This window comes from Ammospiza caudacuta, chromosome 9 (genome assembly GCF_027887145.1).
Source record: "Ammospiza caudacuta isolate bAmmCau1 chromosome 9, bAmmCau1.pri, whole genome shotgun sequence".
Lineage (NCBI taxonomy): Eukaryota > Metazoa > Chordata > Aves > Passeriformes > Passerellidae > Ammospiza > Ammospiza caudacuta.
Window position 1 is genome coordinate 24,528,554 of NC_080601.1, and position 26,805 is coordinate 24,555,358.

Below are 26,805 nucleotides of genomic sequence, written 5' to 3' on the forward strand. Positions count from 1 at the left end.
ACCTGTTTTGCCAATGCAGAATATCTACATATAAGCCTTGGAAACCATCATCAGGATAAGCTCAGCTCAGCACCTGAGGGAAGACTCTCACCATCTACATGAAACATAGAAGTGAGGTCCGGGACTACAGGCAACAGCCAGAAGAGGGCAAGGGAAGAAGGTCCAGGACAGAGGCACTGAGGCAAATAACAGGATTAGACTGAAATTATAAAAGCGAGTTCACTTTTGATCACGTTCTCACACTTTTTATATTGAAGCATTCTCTGCAGAGATGCCCAAGAGACAGATGTTTTAATGAATGCCCCAGCAAGTTTCACCATACTCACCACAGTCAAATAAAGAACAGATGTAGTAACCTTACAAGAGGTACCTCACTTTAACTACTTGATCACCCTTCTTCTAAAGCATCCATGGTTGCAATTTTATCCTAATGATACACCAGAACTATAAAAACCTCCTTGGCCTGCAATCTGGCTCTTCTCGCTCCCATCTGTAAATCATCAGCTAACCACTGACTAATCAGCAGTTACATGCTTTAGGTAGCAATTTATTTCATAATTTTGAAAAAATATATACAAAATTACTGTGGCCTTTAAGAGGGATGCAGGAATAAGATTAACAGTTTTCTTATTTAGCTTGAATATGACTTAAATGATATCTGCATCAACAAGGTTATACAGTACTCATGACACTAGTTTATTTATATTTCTTTAAGTTTGCCACCAGATTTTATAAGCTGTATTAGCCCAAGGCATGTAAAATTCATAAGACAAGTAAAATTTCTGGCCACATAGTTTATATTCTATAATTTTGCAGCTGCATAGTTCAGAAAGAATGAGTAGCGAAAATAACTACAAACCACAACTTGCCTCATTCATTCCCAAATGCATTATCACTTAAAGAAGTGAAAAGTCCAATATTTTACTTTCTAACATGCAGCCTACCTTAAAAAAAAAAATACAGCCCACTAAGTTTGCATTCCAAGTGAACTTGGTTCTTCTGAACACTCTCTGTGTTCTCAGAGAAAGCTATCAAACTCCTAATAGTCCGATAAGCTCAAAATAAAGGTAGAGCTCTTTGCCATACTGCTTTGGAATGTTAAGTCAGGCAAAGTATTTTATATACTTACAGGTGGTTTTGATTCTATAATAAAAGGAATTTAAATTCCTAAATCCTACAGTGTTATTATGAAACTTTAAGACAGCTTGCTAAACTTCAAGAATGTGTCTTTATCTTTAAATTCTTTCAGATTTCCTACTATGTTTAAAGAGAAAGAACTTTCATAAGGCTGATTAAAATTTTCCAAAGCTATATAGTTTCATAAATATGTATTCATGAAGAAAGAAGAGCTCTTGAACTTGAGATGGGCAGCTTTTGAATCCCGAAATTCAATTTCCTCAGAGAATATCCGAAAGCCACATTACAGGAAGCTACGGTTCCTGACTTAGGTGAAGTGGAGGGAAGGAAAAAGTAAAATAACAAAATGTGCAGCTGACCTGAACCTGCCAAAAAAATCAAAATAAATATTACCCTGCATACATTGTCCTGAGCACATGTTGCATTATAAACAGCAGCTGGCAGGCACCAATAAATAAAAAGGGTATGAACTTTGTTTAATATGTCTACACTGAGCAAATTATCCAAACAAAACCAGCAGCATAAGCTATTCTATCAGCATTCGTAAGGGTTCTCTTGCATTTTCCTTACATTTCAAATTCATTTCTGATTTCTTCTGCTAGTAAACAATACACAAATATAAGAACTATCTTAACGATAATATTGTACATTGACAAGTCTGTCTCTAGCACGTGAAGTACTGCAGACTTTAAAGACATTGCTTAAAGGCTGTCCTCAGCAAACTTGTTAGTCCAAAGCATCAATTAACGTACCTGCCACCCTTTTAATCTACTCCAGTGAAAACACACGCTCTCATTGTACATTTCTGTTGTCATTACATTACAAGTTCCATATTGTTGTCTCCTTAGTGCAGGAGTTTCATACCTCCTTGATGTTTCTCGTAGGCATCTCCTCCAAGCACTGACTCTTCCTTCTTGCCAACTGACTCCAGTTCTCCTCAAGCAGCCAACCCACTCTTTTATAACGCCCTTCTTCTTATTGGCTACAGCTGTGGCCTGGTAAAGCCAGGCCTGCTCCTAATCTTTAATAATTGGCCCAGCTGCAACTCTTTAGGGGTAAGATTACTTTCTATATACTACCTTTATTTTCTTATATCGTATCCCCTTACACATTTCTTCTTCCAAATTTCCTTTTAAAGCATTATATTATCTGCTCTGACGGTGTCACTGTCTGCATTCAGATATAGTTTATACAAGTATACCAATTTGGCTTTCATATCAACTAAACTTACTGCTTTGTCAAGGTGTTTCTATTTTAATCAAAAAACTTTGTCTCAGTGGATTAAACTTGGTTTTATTTATTTTACTGCAGTGGTAAACACTTTTGAAAAGAGTATCTTTCATAAGTTGTACAAGTGCCATACTTAAAGTTCACTTCCTTTACTTCAACTCCATTCCAATTTCACAAAAAGCCCCCTCTTAAGTTTACTGCTCATTATATCCTGTCAATGCATTTGTTTGCTCTTTATGTTGATGTATCCATGTTACTCCCTCTTTGCTTACTGGGGATGATGTCTATATCCAGTCACCAAAGTTCAGAGTATTGAATTTTCCCAGGCCCATTCAAATATTATTTGAGCAGCACGGAAAAGGAAAAACAAGCTTGGTCTTTCATAATTAACTGATTAGGAAAAATTATTTAAATGGTTGTTGTTGTTTTTTTCAATGAGAAACATTTCTACATTACAAAATGCGTGTATTAAAGGAAATTAAAGTAAAAATTGTGGCATTTATTCCAGGAGTGCCCAACAGGCAAATTGTGATTTTTCATCAAAACTCAGTAGATACAAGTGCAAAATGCAAAGATTGGACAAAATTCTGATGATCTTTATGCCTGCCAAAGATAACATTTGGCCCTACCTCTTCTCTCCTGAGAAATAAAATAAAAATATTACTTTTTCTGGGTTCAATGCATAAGTATCTAATAAAAAATCAAAAATAACGATTTATGGTAATTACCTGTGTGTAAAAAAACTACCTTGCCACTAAAGTATTTTAAAATATGTTCTTCATTTAATTCTCTTCTCTCCTAACATACACAGTTAAAATCCATGTTCTACAACTACATGAAAATAAAATTCAAGATAATTTTGATATATCAGCATAGAAGAAGTTTCTTTTTTCTTTATACTTGGAATCTCTCTTTGAAGGTTAATTCATCGGAACTATTGGTTTCCTTCTGGGAATCATTTTTTCTGGTCTCCAGACTTTCAAAATATTATTACTGTAATTAACACGTATTTGAAGACTTCATATTACTGCATTGCTTTCCAAGTCTTCTGAATACCTTGTACCAATCAATTTATTCATGGAATAAAACAACAGAGGCAAACCTAGGACCATCTAAGAGTTATCACGTATAAATCCATCTTAAAAAGTTATGATTTTAGTTTTTCGGTAAGAACTGCAGAAATGAAGCAGTACTTAAAAATCCTTGATAATTTTAGCATCTTTGGCCTCTCCATCTACTTCTCAGATCATTTATGAAACCCAGCACATCTTCACAGTACTTCATAAATAAACAATAATGACAACTTTTCATGCAGAAACACTTGAATCACCAGAGCATATTTGTTCACATCCATCACATTCTTATCCTTAACTGACACTGAGGACTGCACCTGTAATTTTTAATTCATAACTCACCATCTGAAGACATCACTGTCACTCCCCTTATGCTTATTTTCCTCATCAGAACCTCTGTCTCCAGATCAACATCTTGATGCAGAGAAGGAAGCTCCTTTTTCCAGCTTGGATTCAGACAGGCAGGAATGGACATCAAGGCTGACCACGAAGGTCCCAAAACCTCACTGAAATGGGACGTGATCCCAGCCTCCTCTGAAGTTGAGAACAACAAGCCAGCAGGCACATGAACTGGAGAGAGCTTCACAAAAGCCAAGCACTGCACAAGTATTTTCCTTAAGTGTGCTACACATATTCTAAGGCACAATAACTAAGCACTCCTGGGGCTGACTGGTTTACTTTCAGGCTCACACTGTTGCAGGTGGCAGGCCAGACTTACTGAGGCTGGTGGCAGCTACAGCTAGAAATCCATCTAGAAGTGTTAGGTTACAGCTAAAACCACTCCAACAGAAAAAGAAACATGGGAAAAAATTCCTTTCCTACCATCTTCTATGAAATATAATTCTTCTAGAAACAAATACATCAGCTCTTCTTCCAAGCTAAGGAAAGCTTGCAAGAAAAGCAGCTTTGACAACATAAAAAATTAACGTATTTATTTGAAGTTCATCCATTCAGAATGTTTAACCCTAAAGATAAAGGGCCTACTTCAATGGGGCCCCATAGGGCTGGTTGAAAGGCAATAGTTCACTCTTGAAACTCAAGTCTGAGAGTCTTAAACCATGTCCCCCCGGTTTAAGAAATCATGGACAAATCTAATCCCCTGAATTCTGACCTGGAGCAGTACAAGACTTGGATCATCTGATGACATAATGTTGCTCACAGTAATTTCTTTTTTTAATAGAAAGATTTTTAAACTGTATTTTTCAGTTCAAATGCTCCACATATCTTGTATCTGACATAAGATGATGTTAAAAGTCACTGTAGTAAATCAAGCTAATGTGAATGAAACTGTCCTAAGAATCAGAAAAAGTCGGAAATTCAGAAGTTTTCAAAGGTCTTAAATAACAGCTGTGATGAAGCTGTTTTTGTGGTTTTTTTTTTTTTCTGTTCTTTTTTACCCACACAGGTTTTTAGTGTGTCCTGGTCATTAGCTGAAGTAATAGAAAATAATAATACTGCAAATATACAAAGTAAATCAATTTGAAAATAGACCCTGTTCCTCCCTTTTCAAATACCTTAATGACTTCAAAATGCACTACCCATAACACTGGCAAACAAAAATTACTTAGCTGAACTTTTTTAACACTTCCATACTTGGCTGGAATGCCTTGGAAATATTGAAAACCCATGACAGGTGACCTCCCCCAAACCCCATCCTCTCACACCTCTGCCACAAGCCCCACAGACCCACCATTCAGCCAGGCCTGGAAAAACAAGGCAGGGATGCTTTTGTTTATCATCAGGAGCTACTGCCATTTTATCACATTATCTGTGACTTCTTACACATAAAAAGAAGAAATTCTTTGCTATTTCCATTGCAGTATACGCAAGAAACCAGCACAACCATTCTTCTTTTGTACCACTGTAATGGGAGAAAATGGCAATGACATGACAGGTAGATGTGAAAATGCAGTAAGACTGAAAGGAAGTACAGATTATCATTAAACCCCACCTCTGACAGCTAAAGAGATATCCAGTATTTACCTGAAAGATGGTGTTCCACTGTGTTGACAATGGTCATCTGTACCATATTTAGCAGTTTACTGCTTTCCTACAAGCCATGCATCACCACTACTCCCTGTGGTTTTTTTCCCCCTCTCATCTCAAAAATAATAATCCTGCAACCTAAATTCATACTTTTCAAATGACTGAAATCAGAGATATATTTGTCTAGAGGACCAACAGTCTGACTCCCTAAGGTGCTTTGTTTTGTGACGATTTTTAATTGTTCTTAAATATTGAATGTCATTTATGAACACCATCAACATGTCTTAACAGAACCAAAAATTATAGTTAGCTATCAAAGTACAACATCTGTCATTTGTATCATAAATAAAATAAAATCTCAACTTCCTTTCAACTACACTTTCTGAACAACAAATACTACAGATAGAAGTATAAATTTAGCTTTTGACAAGACTACAAATTTTGGTAAATGCTAAAATTAAGCCAATGTGCACATTGTGCAGAGTACTCAAACCAGAAAGCAAATACTGTAATATTGCTTTTCTGTCACAGACTAAACATTTCTTACAGTAAACTTAAAAATTGTATTTTGATTATCTTTAAAAATAGCAAAGCAAGGAACATTCTTTTATAAAATGGATCTTGACTTGGATGCTGAACCAATTACAAAGAGCTGATTTCTCACTATAGAAAATGGGAATTTATCTCTCTCCTAAACATTATTAAAATTAATCAAGTACCGTGCTATCATCTTGCACAAAAGGAACTGTTGATGTATTTCCGTCAGACTGGTATGAGCAAGTTTCCCCATTCTATATTCATTAAAGTAAAGTAAGATCTTAGTCACCTTGAAAGAGCACAGAACATGTTCTGCACTCTCTGTTCTTGAAAAAAATCCCAGAAACTGCAACTATCACTCTCACCAGGCTCATAATGTAAGTGCTTAAATATACAAGTGATGTGTCCTGGGAAGAATTAAATTCAGAAAAAGCTTGTTTTAAGTCGTTCAATATCCTTTTATTTTATTAGAAATCCCCAAAGTATAACGTTTGCTACTCATGTGCCAGCTCCTATTGTCAGTTTGTATTTTCTCAGCTTGGCTATTGTCAAGATTTATTGACAATAACATTTGGACACATACTCCATCAAAATGCTGTATAAATACATACTGTATTAAGTAACTTTTGCAATCTTTGATCACGCATGCTGTACCATAAGCCCTTTCCATACAGACCTCATTAATGGTGCCATAAACTGATGGGACTTTAAAAAGTTTTTCCTGTGAAAATGGTACCTGCTTGCAGAACTGGGTGGCAGCAATAATTTTTACCAATGCCAGAGAATCAAGAGAGCATGTGGAGAGACTACACATGAAGTGAAGAGCTCTGAACAGTGGAAGGGAGCAGCAGCCTCCTTTAATGCCTGCAGCATGGATACCATGAAAACATTTCAAGATCCTGCTACCGAATTCTGGCAAAAGACTTTGCTCTTGAATACTTTTATAATGGTTTGCACATTGTCTTAGAAAGCCAGTTTTAAGTTACAGAGTAGAAAAAAGCTTGCTGGCTTCAAGAGCTATGAATGTTTTGTGGGGGTTTTGTTTTTTTTCATTTTTAAACATAACCTTTCCCCCCAGCATATGAATCATATCTCAATTTAATTCCAAATTATTAGTAGCTGTTCTACACAGCAGAAAGCTGAAATCTAACTGCATCATGAAACCCCCTCCCTCCCTATATTTTTACTTTACAAATTGAAACAGCAGTAGTTTAATTGTCTAGAAAGCATTTGCAATTAAAGAACTGCCAGCATTAAGATTTCTCCTTTAATACCATGGATTACTCCTGTGGCATTAGAAGTCTGGTATAATATAAAGTATATATTCATACCTGTTACACAAGAGATCATCCATCAATAATACAGAAATAATTCTAGATTACATAAGAAGTAACTAGAATTTGCCAGTGAATCTTCAGGGTGATTTATATGTTCTTTTAGACAGCTGTCATTTCAGTAAGTGAAATACACTAATTTTGCACACACGTGATGTAACTGTAGGTTCTCCAACTAGGTGTAAGCTTGATTGAATGTGATATGGAAAAAACAGACATCTAATTTGTTCAGCCTGTGTTTATAAATTATAACATACTACTTTCATTGTTGCATAAATTATTTTTAACAGTACTAAGAAAGTCTAAGAGGAAATCTTTATAATATGGCTCAAAGGTCGCATTTTCTAGTACAGGAAAGAAACAGTGCCAAATTACAGAAATAACTTCTTTTTTAAAATTTAAAATACGAGGTACAGAAGAAGACCTTCAAAACAGTAGCTACTGAAACATTAAACTTAATGAGTAACTTAAAGATCAAAGGATGGTAACATTCAAATCACAAAGCTCTTCATGACTTTCATCTCTGCAATAAAGCTGCTATACACTGACTTAGAGCTATACTGGGTTTTAGTAGAATCCCCTTTACCAACAACCACCAATCAATAAAAAAAACTAATGGCAGAAACAGACAGGGAAAGCAGAAATACAATTCATTACAAAAGAATGTAGACACAGTGATTATCTTTAAACTGCAACTTCTTACACTAATACCTTTTTTCTGATCAGTCTGTTTTAGGTAAAGTGGCAAGGATTAAATTTGACGGAGCAACTGAATTAATTGTGCACCATCAAATAATAAACAAACACCATGAACATCACTGGGTTTGACATCTCAAGAGTTAAATTAGAGCCAGAGTATTTGGCAGAACTCAAAGCAGAACTATTCACAGATGAAGTACACCTGGTGAATACGTTTGCCAGTGTCAAGCCAAAAGACACTTGGAAACTATCCAGTGTTGAGAACTTCCAAACACACAGTGTACAACTGCACAGTCAACAGCACTGTTTTGATACTAGCAGGATTCTACTCCTGTGCTAGAAACAATAAGTCACATGTTTACAAGGACCACGCTGGACTGGCAGCTTCCAGCACACAGAAAGAAACACTGCAGAGATTGCCTTGGTACTTCTATACCCAAAACCACTGAAATCATGGCTTTGGTAGTACTCACATAAGTACACGTGAATACATACTAGAAGTAAATTTTCACCAGGTCATTTATTTTAATACCCAGAAGAGACAATGTGATCACAAAGCTAAGAACCTCTCCCAGTAATAAACATGTCAAACCACTAAGTTGTTGAAGTTTTGCAATATTCAGTCTTAATTTAAGAAGGGAAAAAGTTTCTATTACAGTTCCTATGTCTTCCAAAGGTTAATAACTCTCATGTAGATTTTCATTTGCATTCTTATTCTGAATTCATTTGGTTTGAGTTCTCAATAACTATCTTACTATTTCCCAAATTAAAGCATCTTCAAGATCAGGCATCTTTTTCTTTTTTCTGATGATCAGAAAAATGATCAAAAAACTCCTAATCTCAAACAAGTAAAACAGATTTATGAGAACACTTTCAAGGATACAGCACAGATTTTGTAGTTCTTAAATCATGCTTGAAACTAAAATGTAACACCTTTTTCTGGTCATCTTTTTCTTGGTAGCAGCAAACAAAAGTAACACTCCTTAATTCTGCTTTTTATTCCTAATTTTGGATCCAGGATGATGTTACCACTGCACTTTTAGTAATATCACACCAGGAACAGATGTTTAACTGATTATGTACCATTATAATTAACTGCTTTTCAGTGACACAATTTTGGAACTGTTTTCTGGAACATGCAAGTGCAAACTATTTTCTTTATTCTGGACCCATGACAAGATTCTTGGCCATGTTAAAATGAATGCTGATCTATGGAGTCCAGCTCGCCAAGTGATCCGTGTAACTGCACAGAGCTACCCCAGGCTGGAATCATTTCACCTGACCCGAGAACTCAGTGTGTTCCATCTGCATCGTGCATAAATACAGCAACAAGCCATCAGCAGCAGCTCAGACAGGAACCCAGTAACTCTGCCCTGTCTCCAACAGTGGTCAAGAGAAGAGATGTGAATACAAAAACCACAGCAAGAAGCTCTGCAGCTAACCTACTTTTAATTTCTTATGAAACTTCACTAATTTGTGGCCTCTTCAGCCCCATAATATGGAAAACAGTGAATAATGTTCCTTATTTACTTTTAACACACTTTAGAGGTTTTCAGGATAATAACCCCTCAGCTATTCATCATTCCTCACACACAAGCTTTCTCACAACTCTGCATATTTCTATACCTTTCCTTGTCCTGTTATGCCATTTTGAGATGGAAGAATCAGAGCTGTGTCAGAATCAGTGTCCAAGATGCAGGTGCACTACTGTGGGCTTAAACAGTGGGAACAAGATGTTTTATTCTCTCATGCATGTTGACTGCTCTGAGTTTTACTCTTTCCAGCCTCCAGAGCATCACTCCTGCTCTGGCAGCTACCAAGTGCCTCGTTCACAGCCAAAGTGTAAGCAAAGTTTAAATGTTCCAAATACCCCTTTTCACTTAACATTTATCAATGTTAAATTAAATCTGGATTTTATAGGACTCTTCTTTCTGATCACTTAAATTTACAGAAGATCACAGAAAAGCAGAGGAGGAAAAGACTTGGACAGTTAATGGAATATTCATAAGTTCAAGTCATCAACTAATACTTTCACCCCCATTAATTTAAACACTGGAAAACTAAATAAAATACTACTTGTTCAGTGATCGATATGTCTTTTTCTGCAGAGTAACTGCAATTAAATACAACACAAAAACAGACCAAAAAAATTACTTTAACACAACACTTGCAAGCTCAAAGTGAGCACACAATCCCCTATAACCACTCAGGGCTGGAGGACCCGTCAGGACCCCACAGCATCCTCCACTGCTGCAGGACAGCCTTCAGCTCCCACTCACTGCCCACAACAGGCACATTCCTCTTTTCTCTGCACAAAGACCTTGGCAAATGAGATCTGCCTCTGATGACTGGGCAGGATGTCCTCTGTGCAGTCTGTGAATCTCCAAACCATGCAGGCACACTGATACACAGAGGAAATTATCTATATTATAAGCATTTTGCCCTGCTGTAAAAAGCACTCAGTTGATGGGGTGTAAGCCTGTGATAAATCCGTCCCTAAATATATTGTTTTCCAGGGTTAATCTGGCAGACAATGGGCACCCTGAATAGTCAAAACTGGCAAAGGTTTTCCTGCTGAAGGCTCAAGGAGAGGACTTTCCTACTCCTCAGTAACTGGAAGGTGGCTTCTATCATTTACAAGTTAAAAAAAAAACCCAAAACACCTCTCCCCAAAAAAGCACAGCCAAGACAGTCAGCAGTACAGCACAAAATCAGGAAAATGGTGCAGAACAAAGTGAAAAATAAAGAGTAAAAGCCCAGGGACAGGGATGAATCACAGGCTCTGTGGCCAGATGTTCAGAGAGGATCAGTCTCATGCATATCTCACAGAAATAATGGGGAGAGACTATACCAAGGACTTCTAGACTGGCTAAGAAGTACAACTCTGCATTTGTTTCCCCCCAGTAAGGCTCAAAATCAGAATTTTTCCACTTCCAGTTTCATTCATTTTCTTCCAGTCTCAGATAAATAGTGTTGTGGCCCATATCCAGTAAATAACAAAATCTACTCAACTTCTTTCAGGATATAATAACTATAAATACAGTGAAAGAAAAAAGTGAAGCATAACTCAGTGTTATCAATCAGCAGAGTCATGCTGCAGTCTTTCTAAACAAATACAGTGCCAGACTCAATAACCAAAGAAATTTATTTTTAACATCTGAAAAATGAAATTAAAAAGGACCAATGACCAGCACTCTACACCTTCTGAAGGCATTTACCTCCTCCTAAACCTTTTTTCACTGGCAATGTGTTATTGCAATTTAGAAGGCTTTTTCTTGGTAAGAGGATCTCCCTCTCTGCTTTCTGCAGTGCCAACAACTAAACAAAGCACAAAATACTGGCCTCAAAACACAAGGAAATTTGAAGATGCTCTTATTGTTCAGGAATACAGAGGGAAACGGGAAAATCTATCAATCTGACACAAGAAAACTAGGCCAACCAATGAGAAATCTGACTTTGAACTTTTATTCATTTTTCCTTATTCCAAAATTTAAGAGCAGGAATAGAGCTTCTTTTATTTTTCCTGGAAGACCAATGAATTCTCCCATGGACTGAGTTAAATATAATGATATTTTATAGAAAGAAGTTTTATCACTGTTCTCTCTTCACAGTGTTGAAAACAGAAGAAAGCATATTATTAGTAGAATAAACTACATTTAATTACATTGTGACATTTCATCACCCCCTTACCTTTCAGCTCACTGAGAGTGACTAACAGATAATAAGAGAAAAGCACAGAGATATAAAGTCCCCTACTGAAGACCAAACATGGTCCATTCTCCCAGGTTTGAGAACCACATCAGCTGTGACTGAAGCAAACTGGAATTTGTAAATAAACAAAAGCAGGATGGTTCCTTGCTAGCAGGCAAGGTGCTGTGGTACTTCTTGCCTTGGGATGCTCCAAGTGCAGGGAACTGCCATGGGATCGCAGGGGGGCTGGATCAGGCTTGGAAAACCAATCCATTTGGGTATATCAGATGCACAGGAACTACAACTCCAAGCTGTGATACACACAACAAGATTCTTTTGGAAAATATCACAATGTTACTCTACTGTAGGCACCTGTTTTAAAAATTTTTAGTCTGGAGACAAGATACTGGGATAATCCATGGCTCTTCAGTCTGGTCCAGGACAGCTATATGTATTTTTATGAATTGTCCAGACTGGAGAAAATGAAAAGCTGTGTAACCATAAACACTTTAAAATGAACCATAAACATTTTAAAGGGCCATTTATCATATCTTCCCTTATTCAAGAACAGTATTATTAATGGCCAATTCACACAAAACAGCAAAGCATCAGGTAAAAACAGCCAGGAAACCCAACTGCCACAGTTCTTCCCACTAAAGCTTCTTCCAAAGCTTTATTACCTACTCCCATTTCAGAAAGGAAGCACCAACCAACCAAAAGGCTAAGAGATTAGTTAATCATATGGAAAGACTGTCTCAACATGTAATTCAGTGCCACCATTTTGACAGAAACTTTCAGAGAGAAAAACCAAACCAACTTGACTTAAGTGCTATTAAATAAATGATTACTTGTGGGATTTTATTTGTTTAAAACAATCACTCTGCTTCAGCTAAAGAAGTACTTTGGAAAGCTAGCATTAAAAAATTATTTGCTCTAGTATTTTCCAAACTAAAGCTTGGCATCTAATTCCTCTTCATTACCAAATAGCTTAGTAACCAAGTATTCCATTTGTAAAGTAGCCACAATAACAACACCAAAAGAGTTGACCTGAGTTCTTCAAAGGTAACTACAGGAAACAAAAACTCAAACAGCATTTAATTACACAGAGAGTCAGGCTTAAACTCCCTTAGTCTTATTAAAAATATATGAAAATATATGGAGGGTGTTTTCATATGAAGCAATTTCATCCAATTAGCAATACTGCTGTATTACTTATTTAAAATAGAGATGTTGTCCTAGTCAGCAAGTTACTGTTCAACTGTGTAAAGCTGTTATGAAGGTTGTTTCACACATCAATTCACTAATGGACTTGTTATTAAATACAGGCACAAATGAATTAGTTAGAATTGTTTTTTAAATAACAGCTTATTAGAAACAAATTTATAATGATAATCAATAATCATGAAGTACTTTACAGCAGTAACTTCATTTGCTCTAAATACAGAAGATTATAATTTATTATATTTATTTCACTCCGGGTTATTTTTTTGCTTCATCAATCTATATTGCTGACTCTTTATATTGTTATTTATAACTTTTAATTGTGCAGAAAGGGAAGAGAATTATGAATAGTACAACAATAAATGATAAAATATGTTTTTTCCCCCACATTTTGTCTTAGGAATTTCTTTTTTCATCCTTTTATAATAGAAGGGAAAGACAAAGGAAAGTGTTAGAAAATTTACTTTCTCTTATTCTGCAAATCTCTCTATTTTAAACAGGAAAAGAAGGAAAGACACCAGAACCAGAACATCTGCTAGAGCTCTGTAAGGACTAGCAAGTATACAAATATGCCAGGTAACTTTAACAAGAGTAACAGTTGGCATTAATTTTGTGCACATTAAGACATAAAAATAAATACCAAACATCTAAAATTGACATTGAGTCACTTTCTGATGTTCATATCCCAAATGTTGTCCTCTTCTGTTCTTCCTCAGATATACTTGGGGTCTACAAAAAACGGGTCCTCAAACTCTAAAACCTTTGTGTGACCCTATCAACACTGGTGGTAAAGAAAGCAAAGGAAAGCAAAGGAAAGTATGATTCACAGAAAAAGAACCCATAAAAACACAACTGATGACTTAATGCCCCCACTGGACAGACTCAATAATCTTACCAGTCTCCCAACGTTAGAGGAAAGAAGTATTGAACTTCCCTCCACAAGACCCTTACATTGTACAGGCCAGGCAAAGAGCAAATTAACTTTCCAAGAACCTACTGTTTACCAAACATGGAGGGATAAAGAAACAAATCTCAGATGTTATTCTCACATCAGCAGTTTAACAGCTACCTGAATATCTGGTGTCATAACTCCCACAGCTTGACTGTTTTTTCTAAACACTATGAGATCGGAATTCCTTTAAAAGCTGTAATACAACTTTGAAGAGTTATTTGAAGCATAATGTGACTAAATTTTGGTATTCTCCCTTTACCACAGGTGACATGCTGTGTGACTGCATCAGGGACTCCAGTAAAACAAAACTCTAATGATGAAAATGTTCGTACAACAGAATTCATGAATGCCTTCCCAATGAAAAAGCCTTATAATGATGACATCAATTACTGAGAGATTAACACCTTGTTTTATTCCAGTGGAGAGCAGGAATCCATTTATGCATTTCGATTTCTTCCTTTCCTGCATCCCCTGTGCAACATGGATAGAAAAATGTGTCTTTTCCAAAATTAGCACATATTTGTCAACTGTTACCTCAGCTGACAAATAGCCATATTTCTCAGTCATAGCAGAGAACAGTTCATTAACCTGATCTAATTTAAGATAAAGATTTATGATAATGATGTGAATAATACTAGCTGTACTAGCTGTGTTATAGAATAAATGGATACAGCCCCTTAAGTTTAGATTTGCTAATGTAAACTTGAGTTTTATGGCTCAAGAACTGCATGGAGAGTAGCAACAAACATTAAGATTTCATCTTTACATACATTTCACAGTTTTTCAGGGGCAGTTGCAGTACTGTTTGAATGTTGCCACAAAGGAGTAGAGAATACTGGAAATTAGACTTTTCCTTTCTAAACCATATGCAATGCTGAGGATGGAAAACAACTTTGATCATTGTGGCTGTTCCCTCTGATCAGCAGTGGCATGTCTGGTGGGTCAATATAAAATCACTGCTTGACACTACCACATTCAGACCTCTCTACTCCACTAGCTGCAGTTTTAATGATAAGATCTAAGGAGGGAGAGCTAGAGATAAAACGATTTTTCTTGTTTCTAAGTTGTCTAATAGGATCAACTCCATCTGCCTGGCCCCAATTCCAGGCACGGCTGAACTCCAGGACTTAATTCAGATCTCTCTAAGGACCCATGTCCTCGCTTATTTCAGTTCCACTCAACGAGTTCAGAAGAGAAGGTTAAAATGAATCAAGGATCAAAGGTGATGAGGGAAGATGTAATAGAGGGTTTTAGAAAAGCAAAAGAAACTGGGAAGTCATGCAAGGCTAAAGAAGTGGTGGGGACCGTGAGCTGAAAGCAGAGGCTGCAGCACAGGGCAGTGAAATCGCAGAGGCTGGCACAGAAGTGCAGCACAGCAGAGGACCAAGAGCAGAGCTGATGAGGAGGGAGATGAGTTTCTTACTTTTTTAGAAATGCACTGGCAGACTGCAATTCATATAATCTGTGAGCAAGACCAAGATGCAGATGAGAAGAAAAAACAGGCAGAAGTATCAGCAATAACAGGAGTTTAAAAGGAAAGTGTAGAATTGAAAGATTCTGGGAATGCGACAGATGGGACAAAGTAAAGAGGATGGACCATGGAAAAAAAAAAAGAGCTAAGTATTTTTCTTAGCAGGGCAAAGTCCCCCAGATAGGACACACATTAATATATAAAAAATCATGAGTTAGGAGTTCACAGGAGTTAGGAGTGCTGGCAAATTTTATTGCTTAGTATTGATAATATTTTTGTTTTGCTTCTCCCTCTCTCTTAAATGCTTGTATGTCTCCTGTTGTGCCAGATTGTGCCAGCACATTCCATTAGAAAAATCTTACCTGACATTTCAGTATATTTCCTGTGAGAATTCCATGAAAACTAATCTGGTAATAAAATTGCTCACCAACAGATTATGATCTCCTTCCACCCCTCCTCTCTCAAAGAAATTGGTACCATGCACATTAATTTCTAATGCAAATATAAACACAAATGTTGCCAGGGAACTATGAATATAAAATAATGTTATGTTCAATTCTTCCATTATGTTTTTCTTCACATTTTCCAGGCTTGATTTTGTTATTACTAGCTTTAACCTTATTTTCCATTTTATGATGCAGTTTTTCTTTTCTCAAGTCACAGTACACATAAAATCTTTACCCTTGCAATTAATACTTTTGATTACAAAACATGAGTTCTCTGGGACAGGCAATCTCATAACATAAAGAAAAAGGTTTTATGAAGAGACATCAGCTTGACTGCTATGAATTCTTCAATAAACAAGGAGAATCATAAATGTTCATAATTTAGAGACCTTGACTTACCAGGTTACTTGAAAGCCATAATGATACCTTAATAACATAGAAAATCCATTAAACCTCATTGTGTGTTGTACCAAGCCTACAGTAGAAATGCTGAAAACACAGACCAGTGTCCTTCCATCCTTGTAAGTTTTGATGAATAGGCATTCAAAGGCAAGCATAAAATACAAATTTAAAATAATTTGCTTATTTTTGCACAGCTATCAACAAATCCAGATTCTATATGATCTAGGAATCAATCTCAGGTTTTTGCACACTTACAGGTCTGTGAGCATAACACCCATAAACCTCTGTGTGCTTGTGTTATTGGCAGAACTGTTTATGCATTTGACAAACTGCTGTTCAGAGAAGATGATATCCAACTAAGTACAGAAAAGAAACTGTCAACAACTCTGCAAGACTGTAACAGAAATTGCAAAACCAGAGTTTTCATGACTAACCATAACTTCAGAACAGTCTCAAATCAGTCCCAGGCATGAAAACACAGTTGGAACTGATTTTAAGAGAAGGGTGAAGAATGGCATGTTGCCACAAGACTAAGAACAAAGCCTAAACTGTGTTCCCTGTATTGCATAATTGCTAAAGTAGAGGAAAAAATGCTAATATCATAGATAATACAGAGGTCTTAGCCAAATCATATTTGACAAGTCGAGAACTAGACAGTAAACTTGTAACTGATAAAAAATAATCACAGTTGACTGGCTAAGTACATACTCAAACTTTTCATGGTTTGTATGCTTTTATTGCTGTGAGGGTTTGGATATTCCATTAGAAATATGGAAAGGGAGGAAGCTTAGAATCAATAGGCTATTTTTCCACAAAAATCTAAATCAAATGGCATAAATAGCAATTATTGAAAACATGCATCAATATTATTGAGTAGTGAAAACCAAGCGGGGTGAAAGCCCTGGCTCTCAGATGTGCATGAACAAAGCATGTAAGGAGCAGATATACAAATGTGTGATTCCTATTGGCTGCTAGGGCAGAAGTTCTGCCTTGGTAAAGGTACTCTGCTCTTTAACTTTCACATTTATGGCATCTCTGTATTATAAAACCAAGGCAAAAGACATCAGTGAGGAAAGTAGGGATGGATAAGCTGGAACATGGCTGAATCCAATAGTGGAAAAATTTGTGATGACAGAGGAACTCAAATTGGGAGAAACTTTTCACAAAAACATAGTTTTTCTTTGGCTATGTCTGCCCATAAAGTTTCTGGGTCTGTTTTAACAGCAAAGTAATAAATGGGTTTCTAGCATCACAGGGGGTTAATGTGATTCTGTTGTTATAAAGCATCTATCATTTAAATATTTGTGATTTTAAAACACTGAGGATGCAGAAAAAGGACAACACATAAAATTCTAAACCTTTGGAATTTCCTTTTAATAATACTGTTTAGACCCTTTCTTTCTGGACCTTCCCACTTTCACCTCTCTCCTAACCACTTCACCACTCCCCACTCTTCACCTCACCTTGTATTTTATTATACTGTCAGGATATTTAGAAGGGGACAAGGAAAGAGAAATTTACTTTGAGTAACGTTCTAGAATGCCTTAAAACAAAAGTAAAAAAAAACAACCAAAAAAAAAAGGCATCACATTTTCAAATCTTTTAAGAATAATCCATTTTAAGAGACGACAGCACTTTGGTCCCAAGGGCCAACAACTCATGCAGCTTGATATAAAAGCAGATTTCATATACACAAATCACCTCCCTGGCACCAACTCACTGCAAGAGATGCAAATATATACACTTCAGAAACTAATTTATGTTGCACATATCTTTAGATCAATAAAATTAAATAGATTTTATGACTATTAGGTGAACATACCAAAAAAAATATAAGAGAGCCAATAAGATCTATTAAATCTCTTCCTGTTTAAGGCAAACAAGGTCAGTAGCCAGACAACTGACAAATTACACTGTATCATAAAACCTCAGCTTCATTTAGAACTTCTCGATAGGTATCACATCATATACTTACATGATAAAACTCCTTTCCCACATGCATTGCTCTCCCCCTGGCTATCCTCACCAGTTTATTTTTACCTCTTGAATGAAACTTAGTGAAAGACCACAATACTGCAAATTTCCTAGTATGCAACAAAAATAGGACTTGATTTCTACATTAAATTACCAAATTAATGAACTGTTCGATACTGTAAAATAATTTTATCTGTTTCCAGATATTCTTATCCCATCCTCTTACACAAACTGCTTTCTTCAGATAACATTACACTCGAGGAAGTAAAAGCACCAGGATGATATATGGCACTGTTTTAACTCATGGCCTTTACAGTTTAATAATAATAGAGAAAGAAACTTCAGGATGACTCATATACCTTTAAAAAGTTATGGTATATGGTAACTATTAAAGTAGCATTTATAGTATTATGAACACTATTTGCTATGAGAGTTCTATTTTCCACAGCAGAATTTTTTTCACACTCCTCTTGGGTTAGCATTTCCAGTGATGCCAAATGCACTAGTTTCATCCAAGTCATAAAAGAGTCATCATTTGGAAATGGTCACACTACTAGTACTTTTCAGGTGCAGGTATATCCTTGTCAGAAAAAAACAAAACAAAAAAAATATTATATGGCCACTCTAGATGAATATATAAAATGTATTATCAAGGAGAATTAGACTAACATTTGAGTAATATCTGAAGACCTTTCATCACTACAACCTTTCTCTTCTCCATAATTTGCTCTCCTTAACCATCTGTCCCAGACCTTCCAAGTCTTTGGTGTATTTTATGTAGACTTCCTTATTAGGAGTTTCTTCCACAAACTGTTTTTTTTTCTTTTTCTTTATTTAAGAGTTTCAGAGAAAGCATTTATAAATATGTATATACATATAAATAATGAAGCAGGAAACCTGTTTCTTTTTCTTTTTTCCTGCCACTTTGAGTGAACACAATAAACTAACCAAGGTGAAAATGTTCACAAAAACCTTTATAACAAGAATCACCCTACCTTCTTTAGCAATGCTCTTATTTACAAATCAGCAATGCTATGTTAGCTCTCAAATCAATAAAGAAGAATATGTGAGTTTCAAGACATGGAAATAAAACTACTGAATAATATTTTTTGTTCAGTCTTTCTTCAACTCTTTGTTTGCTTTGGCTAGCTTAAGCGCTGAACTCTTTGGGACATAACATTTTTGTGATCTATTTTTAAAACAAGATGCTCATATCAAATAAACAAGATTGATATATCCTAAACTGAATATAGGCGTGTAAAAGAGCAGACTAGACATGAAAAAAACACAGTAATATAATAACTCTGAAAAAATTCCAGTGGACATGATATAAATGAATGTGACATAAAAGTAATTTTGGGACAGAGGAAAGTGGGGCAATGCTGCTTTCAGAAGAGTATTTAATGTTTGTGATGTGCTTTGAAGATGAACACCCTTCATACATATCATGGCTATGGATTACCATTGGAGTCATGTAGCCTTACTCTGAAATTGAGAATCTGAGGAATTTGAGACAATTCAAAGTCAGAAGAAAGGCTTAGACATAAAAAGTATGAAGAATCCTGTATGATCAAGAATTTATATAATCCATACACTACCATAAATTTTCTTCATTTCTATTATGACAGTTTAAAATTACACATTTCAATAGGTGTATCTGTGGGTAGAATTTGTAAAAATATCAACCATTGGTATACATCTTAGACTTTCTTTTGAATTGAGGGGGGAAAAAAAAGTGATGCTACTATCAGAAACTGATGGCATTTATAACTTCACAGTCCATTCTGCCCAGTGATACCTATTGAACTGAGAACTTCTAAGATTAAAAGCATGAAGTTTTTAACACCACTTGATATGAAAGAAACAATTATGTAAGTAACCTACCAATATACTGTCCAGTAGAGAATCCAATCTCCTAATTCCCAAAATTTCAAACTGCAGAAGTTTCACATTGTAAAAAGCAGCATAGCAACATCTCCACACAGCCCAAATTTCAGCAACTCAGTCAAAAAGTTTACAACTAATTTTTCCATCAACACAGAAGAGACAGAATATTGCAAATAGACTCATTCCCTAGAGTTACATTTTAACAACTCAACCACACTGATTAAAAAAATGTAAAATATTGGTTTCATACAATAATTCCCAAGTATTCAACCACAGAGTCTAAAATGAGAAAACTACATTATGCTGAAGCAATATGACTCCTTCTGTTGGGTCTACACTCCAATGCCTACTGAGAGTGAAATGGTGAGAGTAGATCCCATAAATTAGTGATTCAACAGCTGTATTCTCCATGGGGAAAAAAAAAAAAAAAAGTAATTCCCTTTCTCCACCCTGTCCCAAAATACAAAGCAAGAGATGCATGTTGCAAATTCATAAGGACTAGAATCTCTTTTAACAAGATACGTGCAAATACTTTGTGAAGCTACAGCTAAGTTTTTGCTTTTGATCCACATCAAGCTCATGAATCCTGTTTCCAAAGCAGTGAAATACTAAATAAAGACAGTGAAACAGAGTGCAGGACAAGGGGTTTTTTTGTTTGGTTTGGGTTTTAATATAAAATAAAGAGGAGAGAATAGGTGCTTTTTCAGCTTATATTTTGATTTTATTTCTAGTGTGATTATCATTGGGAGCATTTAGACAGTACTGAATAGCTCTAGTGTTCAAATTATTTCAAAGAAACTCTGCAGACTTCCTCACCTCATAATCTCAAAGTAATTGGTCCAAACATGTCAAGAATAAGCATTTCTTCAGTGACTTCACGCTGGTTTGCAGTCACCACATGTGATTGTGTCAGAAGCATTCCTAGCAGCAATAGTTCAGTACATATATACCATGGAGCCTAAACTATCAAACTCAGACAAGACCCACAGTCACTCACTCAGGTGAAAGAGCCTAAGCCACCAAATTCAGGCTTCAATTAAACTACCAAATCATAACTTCTAAATTTGCTGATAAGTACCATTACTGAGCATGTAAATGAGATGTTAAATTTCTGAATGGCTGAAGAGATAAAGCAGAGGTAATTCTCTTCCATCTCTGCAGAGCAGTTACCAGTTTGGCTTTGATCTTCCCTTCCAAAAGATGATAGCACTAGGGAAATAGCCTCCCTATATAATGAATAATCTGCCCCAAACCCCACAAAATGTTTATTACATTGTTTCATTACAGTATTATTGCATCTGAACATATATTCTTTTACTCACCTCTATATTTCTTAATTGTTAAAGCAATCCAAAAGGTTATGCTCCATATGTTAAAGCTCTCTTTCTCTCTGTGGGCCCATAAAACTGAATGGAAGCAAGCAGCATCTACTAGAATATTCTCTTCTGCCTGCATGTCTTATTCAGCTACAAAAACAAATGTAACAGAACTAATACTTGAACTCATTATCATTATTTTCTGCAGCTGGCCATATCCCACAAGTGTAACTTAATTCATAAAAACCAGTTTCACCTGGAAAATCTTTGACATATTCAATCGCATTTTCACCTGTATGCTCTAGCTACTGAAAACTTCTAATACAGATTTTATTTTTTTTTTCTTTTTTACCTTCAATATTTAACCTTAAATTTACTTCTGGGAAAGAAAAAAAAAATTCTCAAAAATGAGATGAGAGACTGTATGAGGAAAAGGGATATGTTTATGTGATACATAGTACTATACTTGTCCATATGAAATACAAAAAAAACTGCAAAGTGTATCTTTTGTATCAACTAAGGCCAACTAATCAGCTCTCAGATCAAGAGGTATTTGCTATTAAGTTTAAAAAACTAGCACAGTACCTTTCTCATTAATTTTAAACAAGTGTTACCTGAAATGAATGTGTTTCAGTTGATAAGATCAAGCTTGCTACTGGTGCCTTAAATCATATGTATAAGTGAGCAAATCCTCCCACCTACCACTTCAAACACACCACCTGCCCTGTTCATCTTTTCTCACTTCTGTTTCCAATTCAATTTCTTTTCACTGCAGTGAATACATACTTCTGTTGATCTCATGGTCAGCTGGATTCCTTGACTGGTACTTACCTCAGCAAAAGTTTCTTAAACACCTAAATAAGACTCTGCAAGTCAATGCTTAAGAGGAAAAACCTTTGCAGACATGCTGAGTGTGAGAGTTTCTACAGCTTTATAACCAAGAGGAAAAAGTAGTTCCTGCCTCCCCAAGATGTTGACATTTTATAAATCTGGTGGGTACCACTTCTAACTCCATAGCCAGTTATACAAACTATAGAAATAGCAGTGAATTTATCACTGAGGTTAAAGCTTATATTGGTAAGTAATGTAATATTCTAAACCAGCCTATTAAAATTTAGGAGGAAGTGCAATTATTGTCCCTTGAATAGAAGTAGAAGTTTCCTAAATAAATAATCAGCATACAGATAATCAGCATCAAGTCACTCAACAGTTATAGCTAAAACTGAACTGGAGCATACACAGCACATCTGTACATTTACAAGCACAAGCTCCCCAGATGTTATGAATTACTATCTTTACCAGTTGCCTCCCAAAAGTGTTGACTTAAAGAAAATGCACTGAACAGTGGAGATGTTCATAGCAGGAATTGTCAACAGAACTAAATTCAACAGTAAAAGATCTGTAGATATGTGTATGATCCAAAGGGTAAATGTCACAGAGCTATTACTGCTCAGGTGTATTACAGGGACATTACTTTCAGCCGTACTTGAGGATACAATCACAGAGAGTTCTGCTACCTTACTTACAACATGCTATTTATTCAAGTTTAGCTGTGTGCAACAGGCAACAAAGTATTATAACCTAATTCACAGTACCCCGAATCATTTTAAATTACCAGACAACTCTGAACGATATGGGAGATTTGAGAGTTTCATACCGCAGTATAGAAACTCATCTTTAAAAAGGAGACATCAAATTCCAAACTTTATTTAGAGAAGACGAGAGAGAAAGGGAAAACCAGTTAATGACACAGCACTCCAGGAAGCAGTTCAGCATTACCGATACCATCCATTTATTGCCGGGACGGTGCGAGCCCGTCCCGTGGCTGCCGGAGAGGTACAGCAGAGAGCTCCATCAGTTCTGCTGCCACTGGCATTTCCCACACCGCCGCCCGCAGCAGCGTGCAATTCACACCAGGGAGAGCCCAGCTCCCCCGCTTGGACCCGAACGCCAGCAGGAGTTTCCCAGCTGAACACGAAAAAATAAATAAATAAATAAACAAACACCCCCAAACTCTCACAGACTTTTTAGCAGCAGGGTCGTGGCTGCAGCGGGCACGGAGCGGTTCCGCGGCTCCGGAGCGGCGGGCGCGGGGTCCCCTCGATCCCCCGTGTCCCCCGCCCTCCCTCCCGCGCCAGGTGCGCTCCGCCCGCGGGCCGTACTCACAGGGACACGGTGCGGTTGGGCAGCACGGCGGGCTGCAAAGTTTCCACCAAGTCCCCGCCGGTGCAGACCACTTTGATGCGGAGGGCCGGGCGGCCGGGCCCCTTGGCGCGCTCGGCGGCGCAGAGGCAGCGGTCCACGATGAGGTCGGGGCAGTTCCTGCTGCCCCCGCAGAGCCCCAGCGCGGCGGCCAGCAGGCAGAGGCGGGGGCACAGCCCGCGCATGCTGAGCCAGCGAGCGGGAGCCGCCGGCTGCCGCGCCGCGCATGGCACGCGTCCGTCCGCGCCGCTCCGCGGGCCCTGCACGCCTCCCGCGCCCACCCCGCCCCGCCTCTCGCTGCGGCCGGCTCCGCTCGCAGGGACCCCCCCTTCTTCCTCCTCCTCCTCCTCCTCCTCCTCCTCCTTTCTCCGAGGAGCCGCGGCTCCTTTCCTGCCGCAGCCCGGGCGGCCGCGGCGCTGGGCGGACCCCGCGGCGCTCAGCGGCCCCCCCGCCACTCCCTCCCTCCCTCCCTCCCTCCCGCCGCCGCTCACCGGGCGCGCCCCCCGGGCCGGCAGCCGCGGCCCCGCAGCGCCCGGAGCGGCGCTACCTGCGCCCGGTGCCCCGGCGGGGTCCGCGCCCCGGGGAAACCGGACAGATGCGCCAAGGACGCGCCGCGGACCCGAGAGGCGCGGCCAGCCCGGGCACGGGGCAGGAAATCGGGATCTGGGAAAATCGTGCGGGTCCGGAATGCAGTTTTGAAAATAGCCACCTTTGGTAGCGCTCTTGAGGAGCGCGTGTGCTCAGTGCTGTTCGCACCTATGGCTGTGGGAAACACGCTCCGGGACTTGGGCAAGGGGCAGTGCGGACCAAGAGACAGGACAGTCCAGCCAGTGCCACCGGGAAGGGTCCCTGCAGTTAGCTGGCTTCAGACACCTCAGAAAATGCTGTGAACATGACCTAAGCAAAGGTTTGATCAGTCAAAGACTCTTCATCATCCTAATCAACGAGCATGTTTCTTTTCTACTTGTACATCTCTGTCCTCTATGGCACTCGGTGGCTTTGGAGCATCCTCAATAGTTATTTCCTGATCTGACTAGTAACTTCTAGGCTAGGTTTTCAGCATTAACAACAAGCTACCCTGTTTGGGTTTTTTAGTTGTTTGTTTGTTTTTTTTTTCCTAGAAGTGAACAAAAAAATTCCACATTGTACCAGCAACTTCCATTTTTAATGGCCCTTTGCTAAAAGAGCAGGTTCCTTGTCTTCACTTGCTGGATGGAGACTCACAATGCACATCTTCACTGCAGGATCTAGGCCAAAGTTAGTAATAGTCTGCCATAGCTATAAAGCTATTTTAAGAAATTACTTGGGTTTTATAAAATAATATTTTATTATAGCCCCTTAGGGAAGATTTGTCTTGCACATTTACAGTGCCTGTTATCACTGTTCCAATACCTAATTGGAGCCTTTAGGCACTATAGTATTAATAAGTGATAGAAGGGGTAGTGGCCTTGTGAAATTCAAGGGTAATAGGAAATTTTTCTCCAACAATCTTTTTCTGAACAGTTGTTGATTTAAAAAAATCATAAATATTACAACCTCTGCTCTTTTATTTCTAAAAGCAAAGTTGTGTAAGGCTTACTGGCAGGCAGCAAAATGGATTGTATTTCAGGACACCACTCAACATTGCTATGGTTGCATGATGTTATTTATCATAAAGAAACCCAATGTATTTAATTTTGAAAATGCTTTTTAGCTTTGAAAAATTCTGTCACATCCACACTGTTTTTGAAAGTGCAAGTGAAGAATATGCACTTATTAAGATGGTAGCATAGATTTTGTTCAGCGTTAACCTTGCTGAGAAGAAATGGAATTTTTCAGTCAAACTCAGCCCTTAAACATATGCTATCAGAATTTTAACATTTTTTCCTACTTCACTGATGCTGAAAGTTTTTTTTAAAATACTGTTTCATTAGGGAATAAGAAGGTTTGCATTCACATTGAAGCCATCTATCAAATTCTAGAATAAAGGCAGAAAAGGAATTATTCAAAACATTAGAGGCAAAAAATAAGAGGAAACTCCCCTCCATTTCCTAATGCATTTTTTTTCTTGCTTTATTACACATAAACACAAAAAGTTCAGCCATCTTCAATTTTTCTCACTGACATCTACAAATATCAAGAACATCAAATTTTAGACAATTTAAAAGCACAGATGATGGTTCCTCCCTGAGATCTCACAGTCCAAACAATTCCCCAGTCAACTACAAAAGGACTGGAGCACCAAGAGAGCTCAATGCTGCTTCAGCTGTCACCAGCCAGCACAGCAGAACATTTAATGCAGGCAGGAGCTGGTCATTTTCACAGACTCTGAAAGATACAACTTCCACCCACTCATGACATGCAAGCAACTAAATTTCCCATGGCTTAGGACAGCACTACAATCCTGGATTCCCTTGCAGGAAGCGAAGAAAGGAACTTGTGGTGCTTTGATTTGAAAAGCAGCCGACATTGCGCTGTGTTTGGGGTGCAAAGTGCCAGTTTCAGACAAACTGTGTGCCTGCAGCTGGGGTACCACCTTCGGGCACTGACACAGCAGATAGCATGGAGAGGTCATGAGCTCCTTAGCCGGGGGTTGGTGTGTGCAAAGAGAGAATTATGAGTTTTTTTGAAGTCAAAGATACTTGGAGAATTTAGGTGTCTGTGATGTTAAACAGAATGGAGAAATTTTTCTAATTAATATTTGAACTTATAGCCTTCAATTTCTCCTAAATCTTTCTAAATCTAGCTCAAAGTTATTGCCCACCGACATTGAAAGAACACACTTTAGGATATCTCTCCTTAGAGTTTTCTGTCTTGGTTTAGTCAGGAATCAAAATAGGATATGTGCTGGTCTACTTTTTCACACAAAGCCAAACAAGATCTTAAGAAACACTTGAGAAGTCCTAAAATGCCAGTTGTGATTACATGAAGCTTCTGGCTGACAGAAACAAGACCAGAGGTTCACTTGAAACATGAAAAAATTTCTACTTTTAAGATTTATTTACAGTTAAATTTTTGCTTTAGCTATTTGATTAAATAATAGAACTGAGGGATTCATTTTCTTAGATCAAGGAAGTAAGAAAATTACTAAATGTGCCTATTTTATTTATATTTTTATTTCCAAGCATCAAAAGCTTGAAGTTGTTTTAGTAGATCTATCTGTATATCCACACACCAGGACCTTATTACAGTACTTGAGACAAATTTTATCCTGTGGCTAAATGTGTAAGTGTTAAAAGGGAATGTAAATTAATTTAGGAATATAATGC

At 37.6% G+C, this 26,805-nt stretch overlaps 1 protein-coding gene across 1 annotated transcript in view; it reads right to left on the reverse strand.

The window, feature by feature from the left end:
* Positions 1-23,742, reverse strand: part of LOC131561102 (adhesion G protein-coupled receptor A3-like) — a 252,571-nt gene extending 228,829 nt beyond the window's left edge. The window contains exon 1 of the mRNA XM_058810235.1: positions 23,522-23,742. Coding sequence (XP_058666218.1) covers positions 23,522-23,742 — 221 coding nt within the window. The remainder of the gene's footprint in view (positions 1-23,521) is intronic.
* Positions 23,743-26,805: the final 3,063 nt, after the last annotated feature.